General features: G+C 39.3%; 1 protein-coding gene across 1 annotated transcript; it reads right to left on the reverse strand.

Moving 5' to 3' along the window:
• Window positions 1–1,195: 1,195 nt before the first annotated feature.
• Window positions 1,196–4,054, reverse strand: LOC105048544 (probable WRKY transcription factor 31). The gene is made up of 6 exons (XM_010927883.4): window positions 3,695–4,054; window positions 3,477–3,575; window positions 3,166–3,327; window positions 2,656–3,078; window positions 2,436–2,549; window positions 1,196–2,332 (listed from the first exon to the last, which is right to left on the reverse strand). The coding sequence occupies exons 1-6, from the start codon at window positions 3,992–3,994 to the stop codon at window positions 1,664–1,666; spliced, it is 1,767 nt and encodes a 588-aa protein (XP_010926185.1). The 5' UTR covers window positions 3,995–4,054; the 3' UTR covers window positions 1,196–1,663.
• Between the last annotated feature and the right edge of the window lie 18,318 nt (window positions 4,055–22,372).

The raw sequence follows: 22,372 nt of genomic DNA on the forward strand, positions 1-22,372 counted from the left end.
CCATGAAGCGTTGCATATGGACTTCGTTATCCAGAAGCCAATCAAAAGGTAGTTTCAACAGCTGAAATTTTAAGAGGGGAAAAAAGAAATAAAAAATAAAATTTATGAGCTCTCCCGCCACAATCTCTTTTAGTCATTCCACATGAACATGATAAATAGATTTATCTATAAAAAAAATAAAATTAAAATAACCTTTGGAAGAAGAGTTCTCTTGTTGGATCATGGAAAAGAACAATGCCAAGAAAAAGAGGGAAAAATACAAATAAAAACTGCTTGAGGAAGACGCCAAGAAGAGGAAAAAGATTTTCTTATATTATTATAATTATCTTTGTTGGATAAACATTAATAGTAACTGAAATCCTTAGAGAAAAGAAGGGAATTTTACAATTCTAGTAAAAGATGGCAGCAACGAATGCCATAGATGAGAAGACCGAGATCAAACACGTGCCCTGTTAAAGTTTGAAGGGGAGAGAAATATCCACGCATAGGTCAAACAGGCCGCTTGGGTTGCTAGAGTTTTATTGACACTTGGAACATGCTACCCATCAGTGGCCTCCTTTTCCATGCTACCCAACACATTCCATTTTAGTGGAATACATGGTCCTTCATGACTCACATTCTTAGAAACAATTTTCAATTGAAAAACAAACTATTAAGAAGTTTAACAAATTTGCCACTGGATTTTATAAAAGCAAACAATTTTCAATTGGACAACTAATTTTCAATTAATGATTTTATAAAAGCAAGTTGATAGAGTTCCGGCCGCCACAAGCGCTGACCGTGGCATGCACGTTTGGGACCGAGTGAGAATTTCCGTGTCAAACCCCACGTCTCACCCCGCGGTTCATGTGCATGGGACCATTTCCCTGCCTCTCCCTATGACGTTCCCATTACCTTCAGGCCAATTTCCACCCCGCGGACCAAACGCGCCAAGGTCCGAAAATAGAACATCTAGACGTCAACAACATTCCCCATCGAGTCCTCATTCTTATAGAAATCCACTTGCAACAAAAGAACGCAACTTCGTCTCCGTCCCACCTCCCAAAATGATAATTAAAATAAACAAAGAAAAATAACTACATGTGATCTTATTTCCTTTGAAAAATTTAAAAAAAAAAAGGCCCTTTTCTGACGATACCAGCTGCATCAAGATAACAAATTATGTCAAAAATTATCATCGAAAAAAAAAAAAAACAGAAATAATTGCATGTATAATTTCACTTTCCTTTTTCCTTGGAACAAAGGAATTAGGACAAAAAGAAACCATCAGGCCAATTTCCACCCCGCGGACCAAACGCGGCTGCTCAAAAAGGTCCGAAAATAGAACATCAAGAACATCTCCCTCGAGTCCTCATTCTTAGAGAAATCCAGTAGTAAGAAATTAAAGAACGCAACTTTGCCTTTGTCCCACCTCCCAAAATGATAATTAAAATAAACAAAGAAAAATAACTACATGTGACCTTATTTTCTTTGGAAGATCCAAAAAGGGGGCTTTTTCTGACGATGCTAGCTGCATCACGATAACAAATTATACCAAAAATTATCATTAAAACAAAAGGCGGAAATGATTGCATGTATAATTTCATTTTCCTTTTTCCATGGAACAAAGGAATTAGGATGAAAAGAAACTCTGAGAAAATGAAAAGCCTGGGCAATGCAATATTTAGTTATCGCCCGTCTTGTTATCACTAGTGTTGTTGATGTTGTTGCTGCTTGTTTGGGCATCGCCGCTGCCACTGCCGCCGCCGCCGCCGCCGCCACCACCAATGATGGAGGTGATGGCAGCTGCGAGTGCAGCAGTGAAGTTGGGATCCGCCGTGATGGCTGCCGTTGCAGCGCTCACCGTATCAGCCAGAGATGTCGACGGCTGCATGGATTGTGGCTTTGGATGTGAAAATTGGGCACCATCGCCGGCCGACATCTGAACCCCTGAGAATTTCGACTGGTTGAAGAGCGTCTGCCCGAAGACCTGTGGCAAAGAAGTAGGTGGTGTCGAGCCGAAACCAGGAGCACCATTTGGAAATGGGGCCTGGAATTGGGTTGATGTCCTTTGGAACTGAGCATTGGGAGTGTGTGTGAGGTCCAAGGTCACGGTGGGGAACGGAGCTGATGCTGATATGGTGGCCATGCTCGACGAGCATGGCAGTATAGTTCTTGCAAGGAAATTGGAGTTCATTAGCCCGTCGGTGCTTGACATGGATCCAGATAAGAGCATGTTCGCCGCCGCGGAAGTGGTTGATGCCATCGCCATGGCTGCCGGGGGGAGTGGGTGGTTGTGATTCCCTTCGTAGGTTGTTATCAAGACCGATCGATCCTCCGCACACCTTTGGACCTGTCACAGCTTCAATGAGTCCTCATTCACGTATTCGATTGTTTTAAGATTTTTTTTTTTTTTTTAAATGGTTCGGGACTAAGTAAATGGCAGCGATCATTACTTGTTTGCGAACTGGACACCCGGCGGCCATGGTGCACCGGTAGTAGGCTCGGGGGCAAGGGTTTCCCTTTGCCATCTTCTGTCCATACTTCCTCCATTGGCATCCATCAGTGATCTAAAAGAACACAAATGGTTTCAAATTAGTCTGAACCAACTGATTCTAAACTACTATTGTTAATTAGTAATTGGATTACAAAGTTCTTTTATATGTATAGTTTTACCATGGGTGCTTCGGACCGTGCTCGGACTGACACGCGAGCCTTCCTCATGGTGGCTTCTTGGGCTTGCTGGTCGGAAGTATTACTCTTTGGAGGGGATAATTTGGGTGCTTTGTTGGGGACCCAGCCTTGAGACACTTGATCAGGGCTCACCTCTCCGAACGTAGGCCTAATATCCCTGACATCAGTTCTCTCGCAATCTAATGTGGCTATCTCTTTGCCGTTGCTGTTCTTCTTTAGGCTGTTATCGATTGGCATCACTTCCATATTGTTAGGTGGTGATGTGGATCGATCCCGGCTTCCACCTTCTGTTGCGGAGTGGGAAGCGTCTTCGGCCAATGAAGCCGGTCCAAGATCCAGGAACTGTCTTGGAACCATGGCGTCTTCATGTTCGTTTCGCTTATCGCCCATTTGATCACCGCTGACCTAATGAAAGATCTGAAGATTAACTTTTCTCGAATTTTATGCTTGCTGAGGTAATATGCATGGGTGTATTATCTCGTAAAGGCCTACCTCATGGCTTTGCGGGCTTCCATTTCTTCGGCTCCTCTCCTGCATGAGTGTGATGAACTGCATTTGGAGGGAGTTATAGTTGTTTGTCACATGGCCTAGCATGCCCTTTAGCCTCTGGTTCTCTTGGTTCACTCGCCCAAGCTCGGCTTGCATCGCCGCCAACTAATTGTCCAAATGAAAGGGAAAAAACATTATTCTAAAAGAAAAGAAATCGGATGAAATTAAAAGAAATAGTTGTTCTGAAATTTTTTAAAAGGGAATAATTAATTGTTCATATTAAAAACAAAAGATGCATGGAGAGAGATCCTAACCTCACTCTTGCTCTCTTTATCCTCCTCGTTGGGTGACAACCCGTCATCTACAGTTGATTGATCGCTTCTGGTGTTGGTTGTAAGAAGGTGCAAACCCATCTACGACATAACAAAAAGAAAAGATTAGATGGATAATTGGATTAAAAAAAAAAAAAAAATCTGGTTTCAATTAGATAGAGAGAACACATCCAAAAAAAAACCAGCAATGTTTCACCAACATTAATGGTGAGATCTTCTTTCTTGATGCAAAGGTTAGGCGCATTATGATCCAAGGCCGGTCGTGCCCGTTCCTTTCTGTCATCTGAGAAGAAATCCATCTCACCGACGACCCTCCTGTTCTCCCTACCTTCCGGCTCATTGTGGAAGCCGAGACTCATCTGAAAGTGATGGCCAGACTCCATGGAGCTATTCTTCTGCTTCAGGCCTCCACCAAGGAACGAGTCCATCCCACCACCGTTATGGAACCCAGCCGAATCCCCCAAGCTCAATCCTCCACCACCCTTGTCCATCCTTTCCATAGAGAGAAGAAGAGAAGGAGAGATAAAATGGAGGTGCGAGAGACTGGAAAAGTTTTTTTTTTCAAAAAAAAAAAAAACGCAATGACAAAATTGAACAAGTCTTCCACTAGTGCAATGAGGATCTGAATAAAAAGAGTTCGGAGAGCCAAGAACGAAGACTTGAGACTTTGTAGCAGCGACGCAATTCGGTGCGTCGGGAATACGTGGCAGTATCCGGGGAGGGATACGACACATGGCTGAAGGATGTGACGTCGGATTTGGGCGGTAAGTGCACCGTGGTCCGGTAGGGCCGGCGAGTCCCGCGAGGGAGAACCCGTCAACCGGTCTGACTGGTCCCACCGGTGATCTGAAGCGAGGGCGGAGGAAGGGATGGGAGGTGATCGGACCGCGCTCGCACCCACCCTTTCCACTGTTTTCCCCAGCGGCGGGACCTCCGATAGCAGCGCCACGTAGGAGGGGGATGCCGGGTTGGGAGCGCGAGGCGCGGCGGTGAGGGGCATTTCAGAGGGCGCCACGTATACGTGTATTTTTGCGATCTCTTTGACTCTTTCGGGCTAAATGGGGGTTCAACTGGTTGACGAGAAACGTGAGAGGGGAATCGAATCAAGCATCAGGAATTATTCCGAGTCCCGTTCATACGCTGGTCTAATTCGGCCGTGGTACGTCAACGATGGCCATTGAATTTGTGAACCTGGTGTTAATGTAGCTACGATTCAATTAAGGACTCCAAGAAGGGTGTATTTTAGGATCATCTAGTCTACTACAGCAGATATTAATTGCCAAAACAAAAGAACTTACAATTATTTTTAGTTCTAACATTGGTGAAATTAGAGATATCATGTCATGCATGCAACTGCAACCAAAATTGCATCCCAAGTATGTGGAGGAGGCAACTTCTTATGTGAGCCAGTCAAATAATGAGCTAACCTGGCTAATGAATGCTTAGAGATTGTAGAACCTCCTGTCGTACTCGACGGAAACAGTTGCACATCTATCCGAGTTTACATTTTCATGTTCACTTGCAACCCATACAACATGGTGTCATTGAAACATCCCCATGTTTCGTGATGAATCTCTCTCTCTCTCTCTCTGGGAGAGAAGTTACATGTCCCTCGTAGTGGCCCCTCTTTCTCTAGAAGCCCAAATTCGTTTACAATAGGTAAAGTTTTTCAAATTCAAAATTATATTGCTTCTTTGGTTGATCAAAATATTTAAGTTCTAATAGTTAAGATGTTTGTTTTCTGGGCTTGGTTCTTAAGAGAAAATAACAAAATAAAAATAATATATTCTAAAAAGGATAGTTAGTGTAAAATGCCATTTGAGATCATAAAAAAATAATAATACAGGTTAGTCTCCCTTTGTTCTTCTTCTTTTGTCTGAGGAGGGGGCCAGGGCCGGGAAGGTAGCAGGCGGGGGGCTATTATATGTATTACATCTGTCTTTCAGCTGAAAACATATATTACTCGACTAAGAAATATCTGTTGGGCAAAAGCTGATAAAATAAATTTCAAGGTAATATTTTTTGCATTGATATTATCTAAGAGGTATTTGGCCATTAAAAGTAGAAGGTTTGGGAGTAAAACTTCTAATAAAAATATAGTTTTCTAATATTCAACTCAAACTATAATTTTTAATTCAATGATTCCAAAGTTTTTTTATGAAACTTAGAGGTGAAAATGGATCGGATATTATCCATCTGGATCTATTTTTATATCCAAACCTACATGAATATTGATACAAATTTGAGTATATGATTAATATCAAAATCCGTGTCCATATCTATGAAAGAAAAATGGAAATAAATGGATAAACAATTATCTAACCTATATCCAAATATCCAATTTTATTTCTGACCTTATTTAATTTTATATAATATTCATAAATTTTTACGAAAAATATAAATGATTGTGTTAGCATATTATTGACTTAATTTACCTTCTATTCAGTGATATCTTTAATTTTATTATCACAAAATTTAGTCTAACTTATATTTCTTTATTTTCAAATATATGTTATACATCCATACACATTAAAAAGAAATATGAATATTTTATATATAATTAATATCCATATTTGTATCCACCAAATTTATGTAGATATGGATATGGATATACTAATATCCATCCACATTCAATATGTTTTTAGACGTTCGGAAACTCCATTAGACTACCAAATCCAATAGGTCCAATTTGCAAAATTATTTCTTTTAATTTTAAGAACATTCTTTAAATCTCATAATTTTGTAGTATACAATTTTTTGAAAAAAAATCAACTATGAGATGTTTTCAAGAGTTCATATTTGGAGAGGGAGGGAGGCAGGGAGAGAGAGAAAGTAAAGAAATCGTGTAAATATGATTAAGTAGGTGTTTTCAAAGTTCGATCTTCTTGACCAAATTCTTCCTTTGACTTTGTCTCTTCAACACGTTACCAAGTAAATACCGATTAAAGCCAATTGTAGTAGGTTTTTGCATTGATGAAATGAGAATAGCATATATGCCTAACGTATTTCTAGATGCTAGTTTTTGACCCTACCAACTGCCTTTGTTGTCAGGATTAATCTAAGCTCATGGCTATGGACGCGCAGTATGATGAAAGGGTTACAAAAGTCGGTCTAACTGGCCACCACCCAAGGGATGGATGAAGCCCGTGCTGCTCCATTATTACAATTTACAAATGTATATATGTAGGTGACTCCCCAAGTCTTGACGCACGGCTTCTTCCGGTGAATTTCCTCTCAGGTTCATGGACGGTACTAATTATCTATATCTTATTCTCCGATTGATTCAGTCGGCATTCGAAGGACAGGAGAGACGCAAGACTAGACCAGGGCGTGTCCACAAGCCATCTTCTCATTCAAAACTCAAAAGCGAAGAGATGGGACGGACGTACTGACCAGAGTCTGCCGGGGCCAATCGGTTCGGAATTGTCGACTCTCTCTCTCGCTACTCGAGCTTCTGCACGCCCAATACCATGAGATTGGGTAATATGCATGGAAAAAGGATCTGCGTGCATAAAAGGCAGACGGTGGTATGAACAGAAACGGCCAAAAATGCTGAGAGGAAGAAAAGACCTGGAAAGAATTGACGCGGATCGGAGGCCCCTGTCACGGTGGAGAGTTCCCACTGCATGGTAGATTCATTGTATGGTTGAAGATGATGGTTGAGAGAAGTGCGAACTTACCAAACTGGTAAGTTCTCTATTGGCTGCAGCTGTCCTCACTAGAGCCGTAGAACATGGTAAATTAGCAATATTCGGGAATCGACGAGCTAACATTTCTTGAATCACCCATTACCTATATCTCTTCTGGTACAAAAAAACAAAGAATTCAAGAAAGATGATAGCTGATGACGTTGGCACCAATAGGACAATAAAGAAATAAATTAAATACCTCTGCTACTGGAGCTTAAATCGGATTATCCGTATCCGTATTTATTTTATTTAAAAAATATAAATAAAGATATATATATTAGTCAAATACATAAATTTATCTCTTATTTATTTTAAATAGATATGGATATAAATCAAATATAAATTAGATAAGTAAATTTTATGACTACAAAATCAAATATATTACTAAATGGATGATCCTATATATTTTTTTTAAAAATTTATAAATGCTATATAAAATTAAATGAACTTACAAATTGATTAGATATTTAGATATATATTTGGTAGTCATCTATATATCAATATCTATATTTTTTTTTTATGAATATAAATATAGATATGAATATATATTAATTGAATATTCAATTTTTTATCTATATATGAATAGGTTCAAATAAAAAATGGATCTAGATAGATATTATTCAGTTTAGTTTTACTACCATATGTACCATCCTAAATTTTATTATTAGCTCAAATGCTTCTTGACGGTCCCTAAGAATCATCCGGAGCTCATTCCTAACGCATGCCTGATGCCGCGTATATTATATATAGTTAGCATCCTTTTAATTGTCCATGAATTATAGTACCTTGGAGTAAACACGGATGGCACCGATTAGAGGATCGGTCAACCAATTGCGGGACCGGTGACACCTAATTTTAGAACAATCAATCTGCCTGGAGTAGGATTTGGGTAGAGATGGACCTAACCTCTTTTCCCTGTCCCGGTCAAAGATTCCAAAAATTAAGCCCCGTCTCACTGGAAAAATCTTGGGTCTCTTGGTTTCCGCGGGGATCGCGTGCCATCTTGTCGTTTTTTTTTTTTTTTTTTCTCTTTACAGAGTTGAGAACTCTGACAGCCAAGGGGTAGTCTTCAACCACCATCTTGTCGTTCACAGGCCAGCGACTTGCAGAAGAGCTGCTTTACAAGCTACAATATTTCTACATGTTAACAGCTTGAATGCGAGCATACATATTTTCTGCATGACATCAGACTTTGCTGATCAAGTTTGGGCTTAAGCACATCCCAACCTGCACTACATGAATAGCATCGAACCAAACATTATTATTTTTCAGTGGGCCTCCTGAGAAATTAACGTAGCTTATAATCTTGAACAAACAACAATCTTCACCTGTTGGGCAATAAATATCAATGATTCCATTGCCATCCATGTGGTGATGATTTAAGTACTATGAGGGCTTGTCTTTCCACAAAGGGCTAGGAAGGGATGGGGTATAAAGGGTAAAACGGCTATTTTGAAGTTTAATAAAAGGTTTGGAAGGAGCTTGTGACTGGGTTGTTATATGTTTTTTTTGCTTCCAAGATGTATTACGTTTTTGGGTATTTTATCAGGTTTGTAAGCTATATTACTCTTGTACCATAGACTAGCACTTGTGAAATAAAGAAGTTTTTTTCTTTCAAAAAAAAAAGGCTTGTGACTGGGTCAATGATCGCTATGAACCGCCACACAACCTATCCACCTTTTGTCTTATTTTGCGCTGTGCATTGTCGCTGTATATAGCCACTTCTTTCAAACAAAAAGAGAGAAAAAGAAAAGGAAAATTGGCATCACAAAACAGCGACCATTGACTCACACGACAGGTGCTCAACCACCAAACTACGTATAGTTTACTTAATCGTATGAATTCATGCCATTAAATTAAAAATTTGATGTATATTATGATATTTTATATTTCATCATTATTTCTACAAAAATAAATTATTTTTTTATAAAAAAAAAAGATAAATATTGAATATACTTGTTGTGGCCAATCTTCTGTTGCGCCCGTTGCCGATGAAGAGCATCTACAAAATAAAGTCCTCACAGATCGGAATTGTGTTCGATGGAGACTCTCCGATGCTTAAGTCAGAGAGGGAGTAGGTGAACAGCAGATAAAGAAATTTGGAATGGCAGAATCTTCGTCCAGAATTGTCTTACCCATATTGTTCATTTACCTTCCTTTTATAAATGATTCTGATGTAACCGTCGAGCACGTGGTCCCGCTTTTTATGGCGCTAAATTATCGGACCATAATCATAGAGTCAATGAATTGTTTATGCCCACTAACAACCGTGACACGTAATCAATAACCGTTTATAACGGTTAGATGTGTTGAGAAGATAGACCGACTATATGTCGGTAATAGTGGTAAATCGATAGTCCTGAAGATCCGAATGAGCATCGGTCGGTAACTCTGATGCGCCGATAGTTTTTGGTCGGAGGTTAACTGAGTTGTCCGTTGTTAGTTGATAATAGTCGACTGTCGGTTGGTTGACCGAGTGTGAGTCGGTGTAATATGTTTATTCGATCGATGTAGGGTCAGAGTCGGGGGTCGGTTGTATTGTCCCAACAGTTGTCCCCCACTCTCAAGTCCAAAGTGGTCCGATGTGTATATCATCACGTGGTCTGTCATGTTGGATGAAAGGAGTCGTCATGTGTTGCCTCGAATTCCGACTCAGCTACTGGCTTTTATGAGTTTTTAGAATACGAGAGATCTCTGACTGTTTTGTTGTTTCGATAGCTATGAAATCATTATTGAGCTATCATTTCAATAAGATAATTTGGCACCAGACGTAGTTTCAGGAAGATAATTTGACGTCGGACGATTTGATTCTGACTGGTAGATCTTGGCTATGTGTTCGAACATCATTAGGTCAGAGCTGCTCATGCGGATAACGATGAGGTGGCATGATCAGGAGTAGGTGCGTCGAACTGTCCGACCAATGGTCAGTCTGGATGTTGCCATATGTTGTCATCTGATGAAATTCAGATTTGATAGATTTCATCCTAACCGTTGAGGGATCTTATATATATAGAGCCACTTTCAGCCAGACGTTATTTTTGTATTTGTCACCATTCTCTACAGCAGAAGGTTTTGCCGGAAGATCGCCCCAATACCAGAGCTCCAGGGTCTCTTCTCCGCTCCTTTTTAGCTTCAGGTCAAATTTTCTTGTCCTTCTCCTTGGATCTGTCTCCCTTTTGAGTTTTTGTTTGAGGATTTTCTCTAGTTTTCCATCTTCATGGCTAGGGCTTCTTCTTCTCGGGATAGTCGATTGAAAAATCCGACCGACGAATCTCCATCGGGCCCAAAAATGGAAGCTTCTTCCTTATCCAGGCCCAACGTTAAATGACTTCGGGAGCAGTATCATATCCCTGAGCAATATCAGCTCTTTGCTCCTAACACGGATGGTCGGGTTAACTCTCCTCCTTCGGGCTAGGTCATATTTTATGTTGAAGACTTTCAGGCCGGTCTTCGATTTTTGATTCCAGAATTCGTCTGGAATCTCTTTGACTATTACAATCTCTGTCCTGCTCAACTGGCTCCGAACTCCGTTCGGTTGATCATCAGTTTTGCTTTGCTATATCTGCTCATACCGACTGACCTCGCCCTTCTCTCTTCCGAACTTTCTTTATCCTTCGTCCCCATCTAAAGGCCAAGGGTTGGTGGTTCTTCAATCCGAGAAAAGACCTTTCTTTCATCACCAATCTTCCATCGTCCATTCATGGATGGAAGAATCAATTTTTTTTTGCTTCTTCTCCTTCTCCCTGGGGCTTTCCTTCGTACTGGGGTGATCCAAAGACCGGACCCAACGAGAATAGTCGGGTGGATGTCGATGATCAAAAAAATTTTTACCGACTGAAGGATATGACAGTTCCACCGCAGAGAGAGCTGATGACCGAATAAGCTTTCTACGATGCCGGCTTTAGTTTGGTCACCTCCTTAAGTATAGCATAATTGACCACTTTCATTTTTTACTTTTGTTTATTTTTGAATTGTACGATTTCTTTGTTCTGATTGCAGCTATGTAGCTGAGGGCACGAGTGTCGATCGCTGATATCCATTAGCACGCTGCCAAGAAGAAGGCAGCATCTAAAGCTGGATCCTCCCGACCACCAAAGAAGGATTTGGTAATTACTTCATCTACACTAGTGAGGGAATCCGACATCCCATCGAAGTTGGTTCTCGAGCCAGTGTTGGCATTGTCGGCCCCGACGATGCTCCCTGAGGTGCCGTCCCCTAAAGATGGGGTGGCAGGAGAAGACGAAGTTGCAGCAGTACTATCGACAGCTCCATCAGCTGAAGCTCGGACCAAGGCGAAAGTCGCAACCGAGTCAGAACGATCCATAGCTACTCCAGCTATTCGAGCAGCAGAACATTCTCAAGCGCAGTCGAGAGCCAACTTCTCTGCATTCTCAAGTGCGGGGCTACTGACAGAAGATCAGGAGAAAGCGTCGGTGACTTCGGCTGACGATGGGTCGTCGGTGGGCCATCCCGTTCTTTTCAACATTAGAATTTTCGAAGGTGAGTCGGCCTTGGCCAATCCGACATTGGCTAAGCGGCTCATCCAAGCTGTTCTTCTCCCGACTGATTAGGAGAATAGGAAGAATCGGATAGTAGCCGAGATATTTTTTTCTTTCTATCCGATGATATTCGGGGTAAGTTCTTCAACATATCTTTTTTTTTTATCTGACTTGATTCATCTTCTGCTTTCAGTGGGCACATGACATGCATGACCTGGAGATCGACTATCGAAAGATTGTCAACTTTCATCGGTCATGGATGGACAAAGAGGCGGCCGCTAATACTGAAAAGATGGCTGCCCTTGAACAACTCCAGGCGGCGACTGAGCAGGAGGCCAAAGCTTCAGGAAGAAGTCTCCTATTTGACTGCCGTTCTACAATCTTCTGGAGCCAAACTTGAGTCGGCTCACCAAAATATTTCATCTCTCGAGTAGCGAATCAAGAGCAAAAAGCACTCCATCCACTGGCTTTGATGAGAAAAGGATGGTTGCATTAATGAACTCGAAGCCGAACGTAGAAGATATCGGGCCACCCTAAAAATGTTGGCACTGGCCGATGCTGAGTCAGCTTCTGCGAGAGCTGACACGGAGTTGGCGAAAGCTGAAGCAGAGTCGGTAAAGGAAGCTCTGAATCAAGCCGTCGAGAACTTCAAGAACTCAGAAGAGTTCAAGGAAGAAATCCTCAAAAGTGGGTTCGTCTCTTATTGCATCGGATACGAGGACGATCGAGATGCGATCGGAAAGTAGCACCCGGATCTGGACTTAAGCAGTATTATCCCTCCTGCATCAGAAGATGAAGCGACCGAAGAAGGGGCTGTGCTGACTGAAAATGTTGCACCGACTGTGCCAGAAGATGTTCCAGTCACCGATGCTGCATCGGAGCAAGAAGATGGAGATGATGACGGGTGATCGATGTAATATTTTTATTTTTTTTTGTGATAAGAAACTTTTGTAATCGGATTTCGGTCCAATTTTGTAATCTTTTTCTCAATGAATGAAAGAAATTTTTTCTAAGTACAGATTCTTTCTTTTCTTATGTATTTGCAATATCGTAGAATTATTATTTAACTTTCGAATATCGATCGACAAGCCGAACATTCAGTAGTACTTGTAGAATTCATCCGTTAGTCGAATATTAATTGACATACTTTACCTTTTAGGTATTTGGATAAATGGTGATAAGCCAAATATCCTTCGATCGATCGTAGTCAGGTCAGTATGTCTGTTATTTGATAATCGATGGCAAGCTGAATATTCTTCGACTGACCGTAGTCAAGTCGATATAATTTCAATTCGATCTGGATCGCATTGGCATAGTATTCGACTTAGTTAAAACTAAGTTAGCATAAAGAGTCATTCGACTAGAGTCAGCTTTTATAGTGGAAAGCTGAGGTATAGTCGGTACCGAGATACAGTCGGTATATCGACTTCTACAGTGAAAGTCGAGATATAGTCGATGTGCCAGTTTTTACAGTAAAAAATTAAAATATAGTCGATAGGAACTGACCATCCATTTATCAATCTAAAATTATTTTGTAGTTGGCCAAAACTTTTATGATTCTAAAATTTAATATTTCATTCTGAATACTGTACATATAAATAACTTTATTGATAATACATCTTTAAGTTGTCAGCATTCCACGAATGTGGAATAGCTATTTCTTCAAGAGTTTCCAGCCAATATGCATCCGATCTAAATATTTTAATTATTCTATAGGATCCTTCTCAATTTGAAGATAATTTTTTTTGGTCTAAAAGTTTTGAGACTTCTGCTTTTCTTAGGACTAGGTCTCCTAGACGAAAGACCTTCGACCTAACTTTTGCATTATAATATCGGGCTATCATTTGCCGATATACTGCCATCCGAACTTGAGCTTGTTGTTAAAATTCTGAAAGTAGATCTAGATTGACTCTCTGACATTCTGAATTACTCGGCTCATTGTATTGTTCCACTCTTGCTGATGGTAGTTCAATCTCAAGTCAGATCATCACTTCTGTTCCATAAGCCAGATTAAATGGCAATTCTCTCATTGGTATGCGAGGAGTCATTCGATATGCCCATAAAATCGAATATAGGTCTTCCACCCAGAGGTCTTTAGCTTTATTCAGTCTGATTTTGAGTTCATGCTGGATTATTCGGTTTGTCACTTCCACTTCACCATTAGATTGTGGATGGTCGACTAATGTGAGTTTGTGCATAATATAAAATTTTGTATAAAACTCTTTGAAGTTCTAATTGTCAAATTATCGATCATTATTGGTGATGATGATATATGGTAGACCGAATCTGCATATGATTGATTTTTGAATGAAGTCTTTCATCTTACTTTTAGTGATTTGCGCCAGAGGTTCAGCTTCCATCTATTTGGTGAAGTAATCAATGATGACCACTATAAACTTTTTCTAACCAGATGCCGGAGGGAAAGGATCAAGTATGTCAATTCTCCATTGTACGAAGGGGCATGATGCAATAATTGATGTCAGCTGACTAGCCTGTTGGTATTATATATTTGCATATTTCTGATATGGTTCATACCTTCGGACAAGTTCAGCTGCATCTTTCTTCATGGTGGGTCAGTAATATCCTTGTCGTAAGATCTTATAAGTCAAAGATTTATCCTCCAAGTGATTTTCACAAATCTCTTCATGAACTTTTCTAAGTGCATAGTCGTCATCTGTCGATCCCAAACACTTCAGTAAGAGAAGAAAAAATGACCTCTTATATAATTGACCATTCATCAAAATATATTGCGAGGCTGTCTATCTGAGTCGTTTGGCTTCTAAGGGATTCGTAAGTAGAGTTTCATCAGTCAAGTACTGGATAATCGGATCATCCAACTTGGTTCATCAGTGATTTGTAGCACTTCTTCAACTTTATCAATACTCGACTGTTTAAGGCATTCGACGAACATCCGACCCAGCAAATTGAAAAAAATGATTGCGAGTCGTGAAAGTACATCGACTCGAGCATTTTTTCTTTTTGGGATGTGAAAAATTTTAAAATATTTCAAAGCGGACGTAAGATCTTTCACCTTCTAAAGATACTTCATCATAATAGGGTCTCGGGCTTCAAATTCTCTTTTGACCTGTCCAGCAATTAATTACGAGTCGGTGAAGACCTTCAGGTTGTCAATATCAAGCTCCTTAGTAATCTTTAAGCCGGCTAAAAGTGCTTCATATTTGGCTTAGTTATTCGAAACTTTAAAATTAAATCGAAGAGCATATTCAGTTATAACCCCTTTAGAATTGGTAAGGATGAGACCAGCTCTACTGTCTTATGCATTAGATTCTCCATCAATATGTAGTACCCATGCCGACGTTAAGTTGGGCTTGGGAGTCGTAGTTTGCTTTATTTTATCGTTGGATTTATCCTCAAGATTATTGTTTGAAATTGTACACTCAGTGACGAAGTCAGCCAAAACTTGCGCCTTCATTGATGAACGTGGGCGATATTGTATATCAAATTCATCAAGCTTTATCGCTCACTTTGCCATTCGACCCGACATATCAAGTCGGTGTAAGATTACCTTCAACGACTAATCTGTCAAGACGATGATAGAATGTGCTTGAAAATATGGGCGAAGTCATTGTGATGATATGATTAGAGCATAGATTATCTTCTCCGCTCTTGAATATCTTACTTCGGCATTATGAAGCACCTTGCTAGTATAATAGATCGATCGTTGAGTTCGATTTTCATCCTCTTGGACAAGCACCGAACTAACTGCCTCTGTTGATGTCGTTAAGTAGAGATGCAAAGTTTCTCCGACCTTTGGTTTTGTAAGCAATGGTGGACACGTCAGATATCTTTTAAGATTTTCAAATGATTGTCGACACTCGTCTGACCATATGAAGTCACTTGATTGTCTCAAGATCTTAAAGAAGGACAGGCATCTTTCTACCGACCTTGATATCAATCGGCTGAGTGCAGTGATCCTTCCATTGAGTTGCTGTATCTCTTTCATGTTTACAACAATAGCACGCCAGGAAGGGGTCGAGGTCTGCCTCGGTTCTTTGAGACTGAGGTCCATCTCGGCTGACTGTGGGGCTCCTTGGACTGTATACATCGGAGTCCCCTTTAACTGGGGGGCTCTATTATGGTTATAATAATGTGGAGGACACCAGTAGTCCCACATCGATTGTGAGTCAAAAGAGACTCGTGCTTATAAGGAAAAAAATTCTTCCTATGTGAGGCACCTTTTAAAAGGCAAAATCGTGAGGCCCATGGGCCAGAGCGGACAATACCTCACGTGACAGACCGAGCCCTTGTCTGCAACAATGGCACATCAGGAAGGGGTCGAGGTCCGCCTCGATTTTTTGGAGTTGGGGTCCGCCTCGACTGACTATGGAGCTTCTCGGACTGTACATATCAGAGTCTCGCTTGACTGGGGGGCTCTGTTGTGGTTCTAATAATGTGGAGGGCACCAATAATCCCATATCGATTGTGAGTCAAGGGAGACTCGCACTTATAAGGAGGAAAAAATATTTTTCACATGAGGCACCTTTTAAAGAACAAAATCGTGAGGCCCATGGGTCAGAGCAGACAATACCTCACGTGACGGACCGAGCTCTTGTCTGCAACAATACTATTTTTATTCCTTATGAAATAATTTGTTCACGAGAAAAGTCCAAAAAACTTGAATTTCTCTTTCATTATCGTGCGAGTTGCACATATAAATTCAAATTGATTAATATTTTGTAATTCAAAATATTTTATTTGGAATGAAATAATTCAAAGTATTTATTCAATATAAAAATATTTATATTCAAAAAAAATGATTCAATTCTAAATTTATGGACATATATATAGAATTATAGCAATATAAAAATAAATAAAAAATAATATTATAAATAAAAATAAATGATACAATAAAATAGTATTAAATAAGTATATTAGTTACCATATAATGTTTTACAAAACAATATGAAAATTATATAAAATATTGATAATAACATATTTAATTCAAAATAGAATTTTGATTATATATATATAATGTCAATTTATTCAAAATTTTATTTACATTGATATTTATAATATTAATAACTTCTATATGTTCCTGCATTCATATATGATTTTCTTAAAAGATCTCTAAGAAAATAGATAATTTATGTTTATTTTATTTACACTATGAATAAAGAGTATTGATAGTATTTCATATAAAACTTTGCTAATATTTTTATATATTTTTATTTTAAATTATTTTGAATTTTAATATTTAATACAAATCTGATCGGACTGGTGACCTGAACGAGTAGGCCTGTCTTGATGTGGGTTTAATAATTATGCCTTGCATCTTTATTTACCTATATTTCACGTGAAATCTGTGTGGTAAATTTTGTTTTCACTATATAATGAATATTAACTTTTATCATTAAGTTATACTAAAATTTAATTTATGTCCACATAATATCCTATATATATATATATATATATATATATATATATATATATATATATATATATATATATATATATATATATATATATATATATATATATATATATATATATACATATATATATATATCCATTCAGAAAAATTATAAATGTACTTAGTACATACTTACATTCTTATCCCTTTAGAATACATATAGATATTAATTTTATTGTCTATTCAATATCTGCATCCATTTTCGTTTAAAAAATAATCGATGTAAATATAAATATACCAACATCCTATCAGATCCGTTTTCAATCCTAAATTTTTGTTCCATCCATTCTCAAATGTACAAGTTTATTTTGAGCTTAGATGATTTATTTCAGACGGGGAATGGAGTACCAAAATCCTCTCGGACAATCATAGCTACGATTGGCTATATTAATTGGAGCAATCCAACCATATGTCTTGGTCGACGCAGAGACCAGAGTCACCGAGTCAGTCATCCATTTCAAACTTTTACCAAGAACGGTCAGGAAGTGTGGTACAGCCAAATCGCTAGTTCAATGAGAATGTTGAAAATCTCTAACTGGAGGGGGTGGAAGTGGGTTGCTCTACTGATTATTTTATCATATGGGGGGCCGGAATGCGTGATGCCATCTTGGTGCCTTAGCTCTGTTTTTCTGGGTGTTAACTGCATTATATCAGTATATTGGAAAAGGCCTGACCATAAAATAGATTGCCATGATATTAATTTCTGGAGAAAGGAGTGGGATGTTATAATGATTGAATGGGAGGAACACCCTGTATATTATCTTTTGTTGCTAGTGGATAATGCTACATTTTCCCAGCTGAAACTCGTTTGTAGAGATGAAGGGCTTGGTGATTTATTTGTGCCATGCTACGGCAAGGGGTACTCTGGGAAGGCAACGGACGTGGTGGCAGATTTTCTAGTCCAGACGAAGTTGCTGACTTGGTTCTACGGTTAACTACGCTCGATGATCACTTTTATATTTAGTGTTGCTGTCAGTGCAAGCAGAAACAGGGGTCTTGAATATGGGAAGCGGCTGTGGAAGGAAATGGTTATTCAATGGGTCATAGAGGTTCTTAATGTTTTGCTGCTGAACAACTTATAGAGGTAGAATGGATGATGGCCATGGGTGTTGTAAAGAGATATTCTCTGAATGGCTTCACATTTTCCTGCACGACCTGGATCCAGCACAATCCTTCGATATTTTGTATTAGGCTGGTGGTCCCTTTATTTGCAGTTGGGTATGTAGGTGTAATTGTTCAGTGTGTGTATAATTACTATCGGGTGAACACTGCAAAACTTTTTCTTTTACAACAAGCTTGGCTTCTCTTTTTATCGAAAAAAAATATATATATATTTTACAGCACGGCATGCAGTCCGTGGCTCAATTGATTTTATTGTGGTTCTAATAATATGAAACACATTAATAATTCTACATCAGTTGTAAGTCAAGAGAGATTCATACTTATAAGGAGAAAAAAAAAAATTTCACATGAGATATCTTTTAAAAGCAAAACTGTAAGATCCATAGATCAGAGTGGACAATATCTCACGTGACGGATCGAGTTCTTATTTGCAACAATAGTACTTCAGATAAAGATCAAGATCCACTTCAATTTTTTGGGACTGAGATCCGCCTCGACTGATTGTGGGACTCTTCGAATTGTACACATCGAAAGGACATCAATAGTTCCACATCGATTGACGGATCAAATTTTTATCCATCATATATTCTATCCAATCCTATACACATCGAAGGGGCATCAATAATCCTATATTGATTGACGGATCGTGCCTTTATTCACAACGAAATTCATGATTAAAAAAAAGTTATTGGTTGGTCACGCCAATTTGTTTTCAAAACGCTTTCTCTATGTTTCCTTTGTCTTTTCGTTAGCTTTTCGAAACAAAATGATTTGTCTACGTTTCGAAACAAAAATGACTCAATTGATCCGTGAGAGCAAAGGCTGCAGTGCGATAACCGATGGTGCATGAACCAGCGAGTGCAGAACGACGTACCGACGAGGGAGTGGCTTGGCCATCTTTTCAAGTCTAGACTTAAATGTCTCAGACTTTCTTTTGCTCATAAAATGTTTAAAATATTTTTTTTTTTTTTTTTTTGGAGGAAAGATAGACTGATGCATCATGGAATATGTAAACCCAAAGTCTTTGACTATTAGGTTAAAGTATGACAACTAGAGTAAGTTCTTCCTAATCCATGTTCTTAAGACTTTTTACGATGTTATTAAGCGTAGTGCAATACTATGTTATTAAATTGTCAAAAAAAAAATACTATTTTTAAGTAGCAAAACATTTTATGATGCTATTGAGTAGTGATGCAGGTCGTTGAGGTTTTATTTTCATCTCAAGAGCCATACTAGTTCTTGCAATTGGTTTATCAGACGGTATTATTATAGTATGGAAAAAGATTTTTGGTAAGATTAATTTTTATCATATAGATCGTTAGATTATTTTTGGTGTTTTTTCTTTACATAATGGTCTTTTGTGGATATTGGGTATTGTATATGCTAGTACTTCGATTTTTCATCACAGATTTCTTTGGTCGCAGATTCAGGATGTTTTATCTCTTCAATTTTCTTTTCTTCTTTTGGATGATTTTAACTGCATCCTAAATGCTTCTGATAAAAAAGAAGATAAACCCTTCATCATTGATCGTGATGTTAGAGAATTTCATACTTTTCTTCGATCAACGGGTCTAATTGATTTGGATTTCTCAGGACCTTCTTATACCTGGAGCAATAATCGGTTAGGTGTTGCTCGAGTTTGAGAGCAAATTGATCGTAGGTTTGCTAAGGATCTTTGGGTTAATATGTATCCTGAAACTTCTATTACTCACCTAACTCAGTTTGCGTCTGATCATTGTCCTCTTCTGCTTTCTATTCTTGAAAATATCAATAGAGATCCTCGGCTGTTTTGGTTCAAAAAATTTTGGTTAACTTATCCTACTGTTCTTGATTTGATTCGAAAGAATTAGGTTGCTTATAACATACATAATCTTTTGGAGAAAGTTTTTTTTCTTTTTAAAAAAATTAGATGTGCAATAAGTAAATGAAAATTCAGTTTAGATAATCTAAACACTCGGGCTAGACAGTTATATGATCAAATCTATGGCATACAACTTTTGGAATCTCAGAATGATTTTTTATCTACAAATGATCATGCTTTCTTGTTGTCCTTGCTTTGAAATTACAACATGACCCTTCATCGTATTGAAATTATGTGGCGCCAGAAGTTGAGGGTCCAGTGGCTTAAAAAGAGTACATCCATGAAGGCGAAAGCCGAAACTCACTGATCGAAGATCTCATTCTTCAGTGAGAAGCTGAAGATCGCCAGTTGGGTCAGAGTAGGTCAGAGTATGTCGATGAAGGCAGAAGCCGAAATCTATTGGCCGAAGATCTCACTCTTCAATGAGAGGTTCAAGATCATCAATTGGGTCGAAGTAGGCCAGAGTACTCCCATGAAGGTGAAAGTCGAAACCCACTAGCCGAAGACCTCACTCTTCAGTGAGGGGCCAAAGATTGCCAGCTGGATCGGAATAGGTCAGAGTATGTCCATAAAGATGGAAGTCGAAATCTATAAGTCGAAGACCCCACTCTTCAGTGAAGAGGTGAAGACCCCTGAATATGAAGCTTAGGAGCTAAGTTCATATTGCTATAATATATAAAAACTGAAGCAATGAATACAGATAAAGAAATTTTCTTCTAAATTATTTTGTTGATAATTTTTTGATTACAGAAGTCAAGCCACAACGAAAGCAATTACACAAGAAAAGAAAGGAGGTTCTTGTGCACCCAACCTCGGATGACGTCGAGGCTATCTGCACGTGGTTCCCTCCAAACGGCTGTGCTTCTTTTGTACATGTGAGCACCCACAAGCAGGTCCGACCTCTAATGATGCCGAAGTCTCCTACGGAGGGCCCTATAGTTCCCCCTTCGTCTTCATGACCATAGTCACCGAAGTCATCTGCGGATGACACTGAAGCTACATGGATTGCCTCCATACTATATGAGCTAGGAGGTGTATGACGGAAAAAGTCCCAACTGTGCGCTATCCGCTGCTTGAACCTAGTATATGCAATTAACTTCTCTCTTGTCCCATTCCCCTTCACAAGCAGCACAATCAAAGAAAAAAAGAAGAAGAAAAGATAGTAGAGAGAGAAAAAGTGGCGGGAGAAAGGAGAAAAGAAAGAAAAACTCTACACCTGCTTCTTGGCTGACGCTGAAGTCGTCTACAAACAATGCAAAGACTGCAGACATGTGGGCCCCAGCTTAAGAAGGAAGAAAGAAAGCGCTCGGGCTCTTGTTCCAAGAACTTCCCACCCGCAACTAATCAGAGGAGAAAGAAAGGAGTGGAGCAAGGCCATCTCCTGCGAGCCCGAGGCCATCCAGCACATCTGCATCCACTTTCGACACAGCCGAAGCCGCCCACGGTAGCCCCGAGGTCCACGCGCATCCATCTTCTGCTAGCGCTGAAGTCGTCCCATCCCCCTGCGCATGCGTCCCGGCTAGTGCTGAAGTCACCCGTGGCAGTGTCGCACTTCCACATGCATGCATCTCTGTCGGCACCGAACTCGCCTCCAATGCAGCCGAAGCCCTCTCATGCCGAGGTTATCTCCAACATGGCCAAAGCCACCCGCAAGGGACTGTGCTCCTTGCGCGCACACATCCAACAGCCCCGAAGCCCGACCGCAAGCTCTTAGCCCCAACGATCGTGGGTTTCACTGGGTCTGTGGGTCCGAGCCCCCCAACCGATGTGTAACATCCCAGATCTTCTGCTAAAAATTTTTGGCTTCTGTTCCTAGTTGATGCCGGTCTAAACCTGCAGGTAAGTGGTTTGAATCTAAACTCTAACAGAGAAGAATTCTAGAGATGTTTTGATTAGATCTGGAGGAGAGAAATAAGGGATGAGGGAGAAATTTTTAGAGAGATTTGATCCGAAAGAGGTATCTCAGATATGAGGAAGAGAAGGAGAAGGAATTAGGAGGAAAAACTTAACCATTTCATTCTCTATTTAAATGTCATGGTTACAATCTATTTATATGCAGAGTAACAATGAAAATGAAATATTTTTGAAATGAAATATAAATATTGATAAATAAAAATGAAATACTTCTTAAATGAAATGCAAATTGATTGATTTTTGATTATTTTGTAGCTTATCGGGTCGAGCTAATGGATTTGTTGGCCAGACCCTTCACCCATTATCCGATAATATAAGAAGGGTTTAGAACCCTCTAGATGCTGCCGATATCTTCTGTTTTT

Source organism: Elaeis guineensis, chromosome 2 (assembly GCF_000442705.2).
Source record: "Elaeis guineensis isolate ETL-2024a chromosome 2, EG11, whole genome shotgun sequence".
Taxonomy (NCBI): Eukaryota; Viridiplantae; Streptophyta; class Magnoliopsida; order Arecales; family Arecaceae; genus Elaeis; species Elaeis guineensis.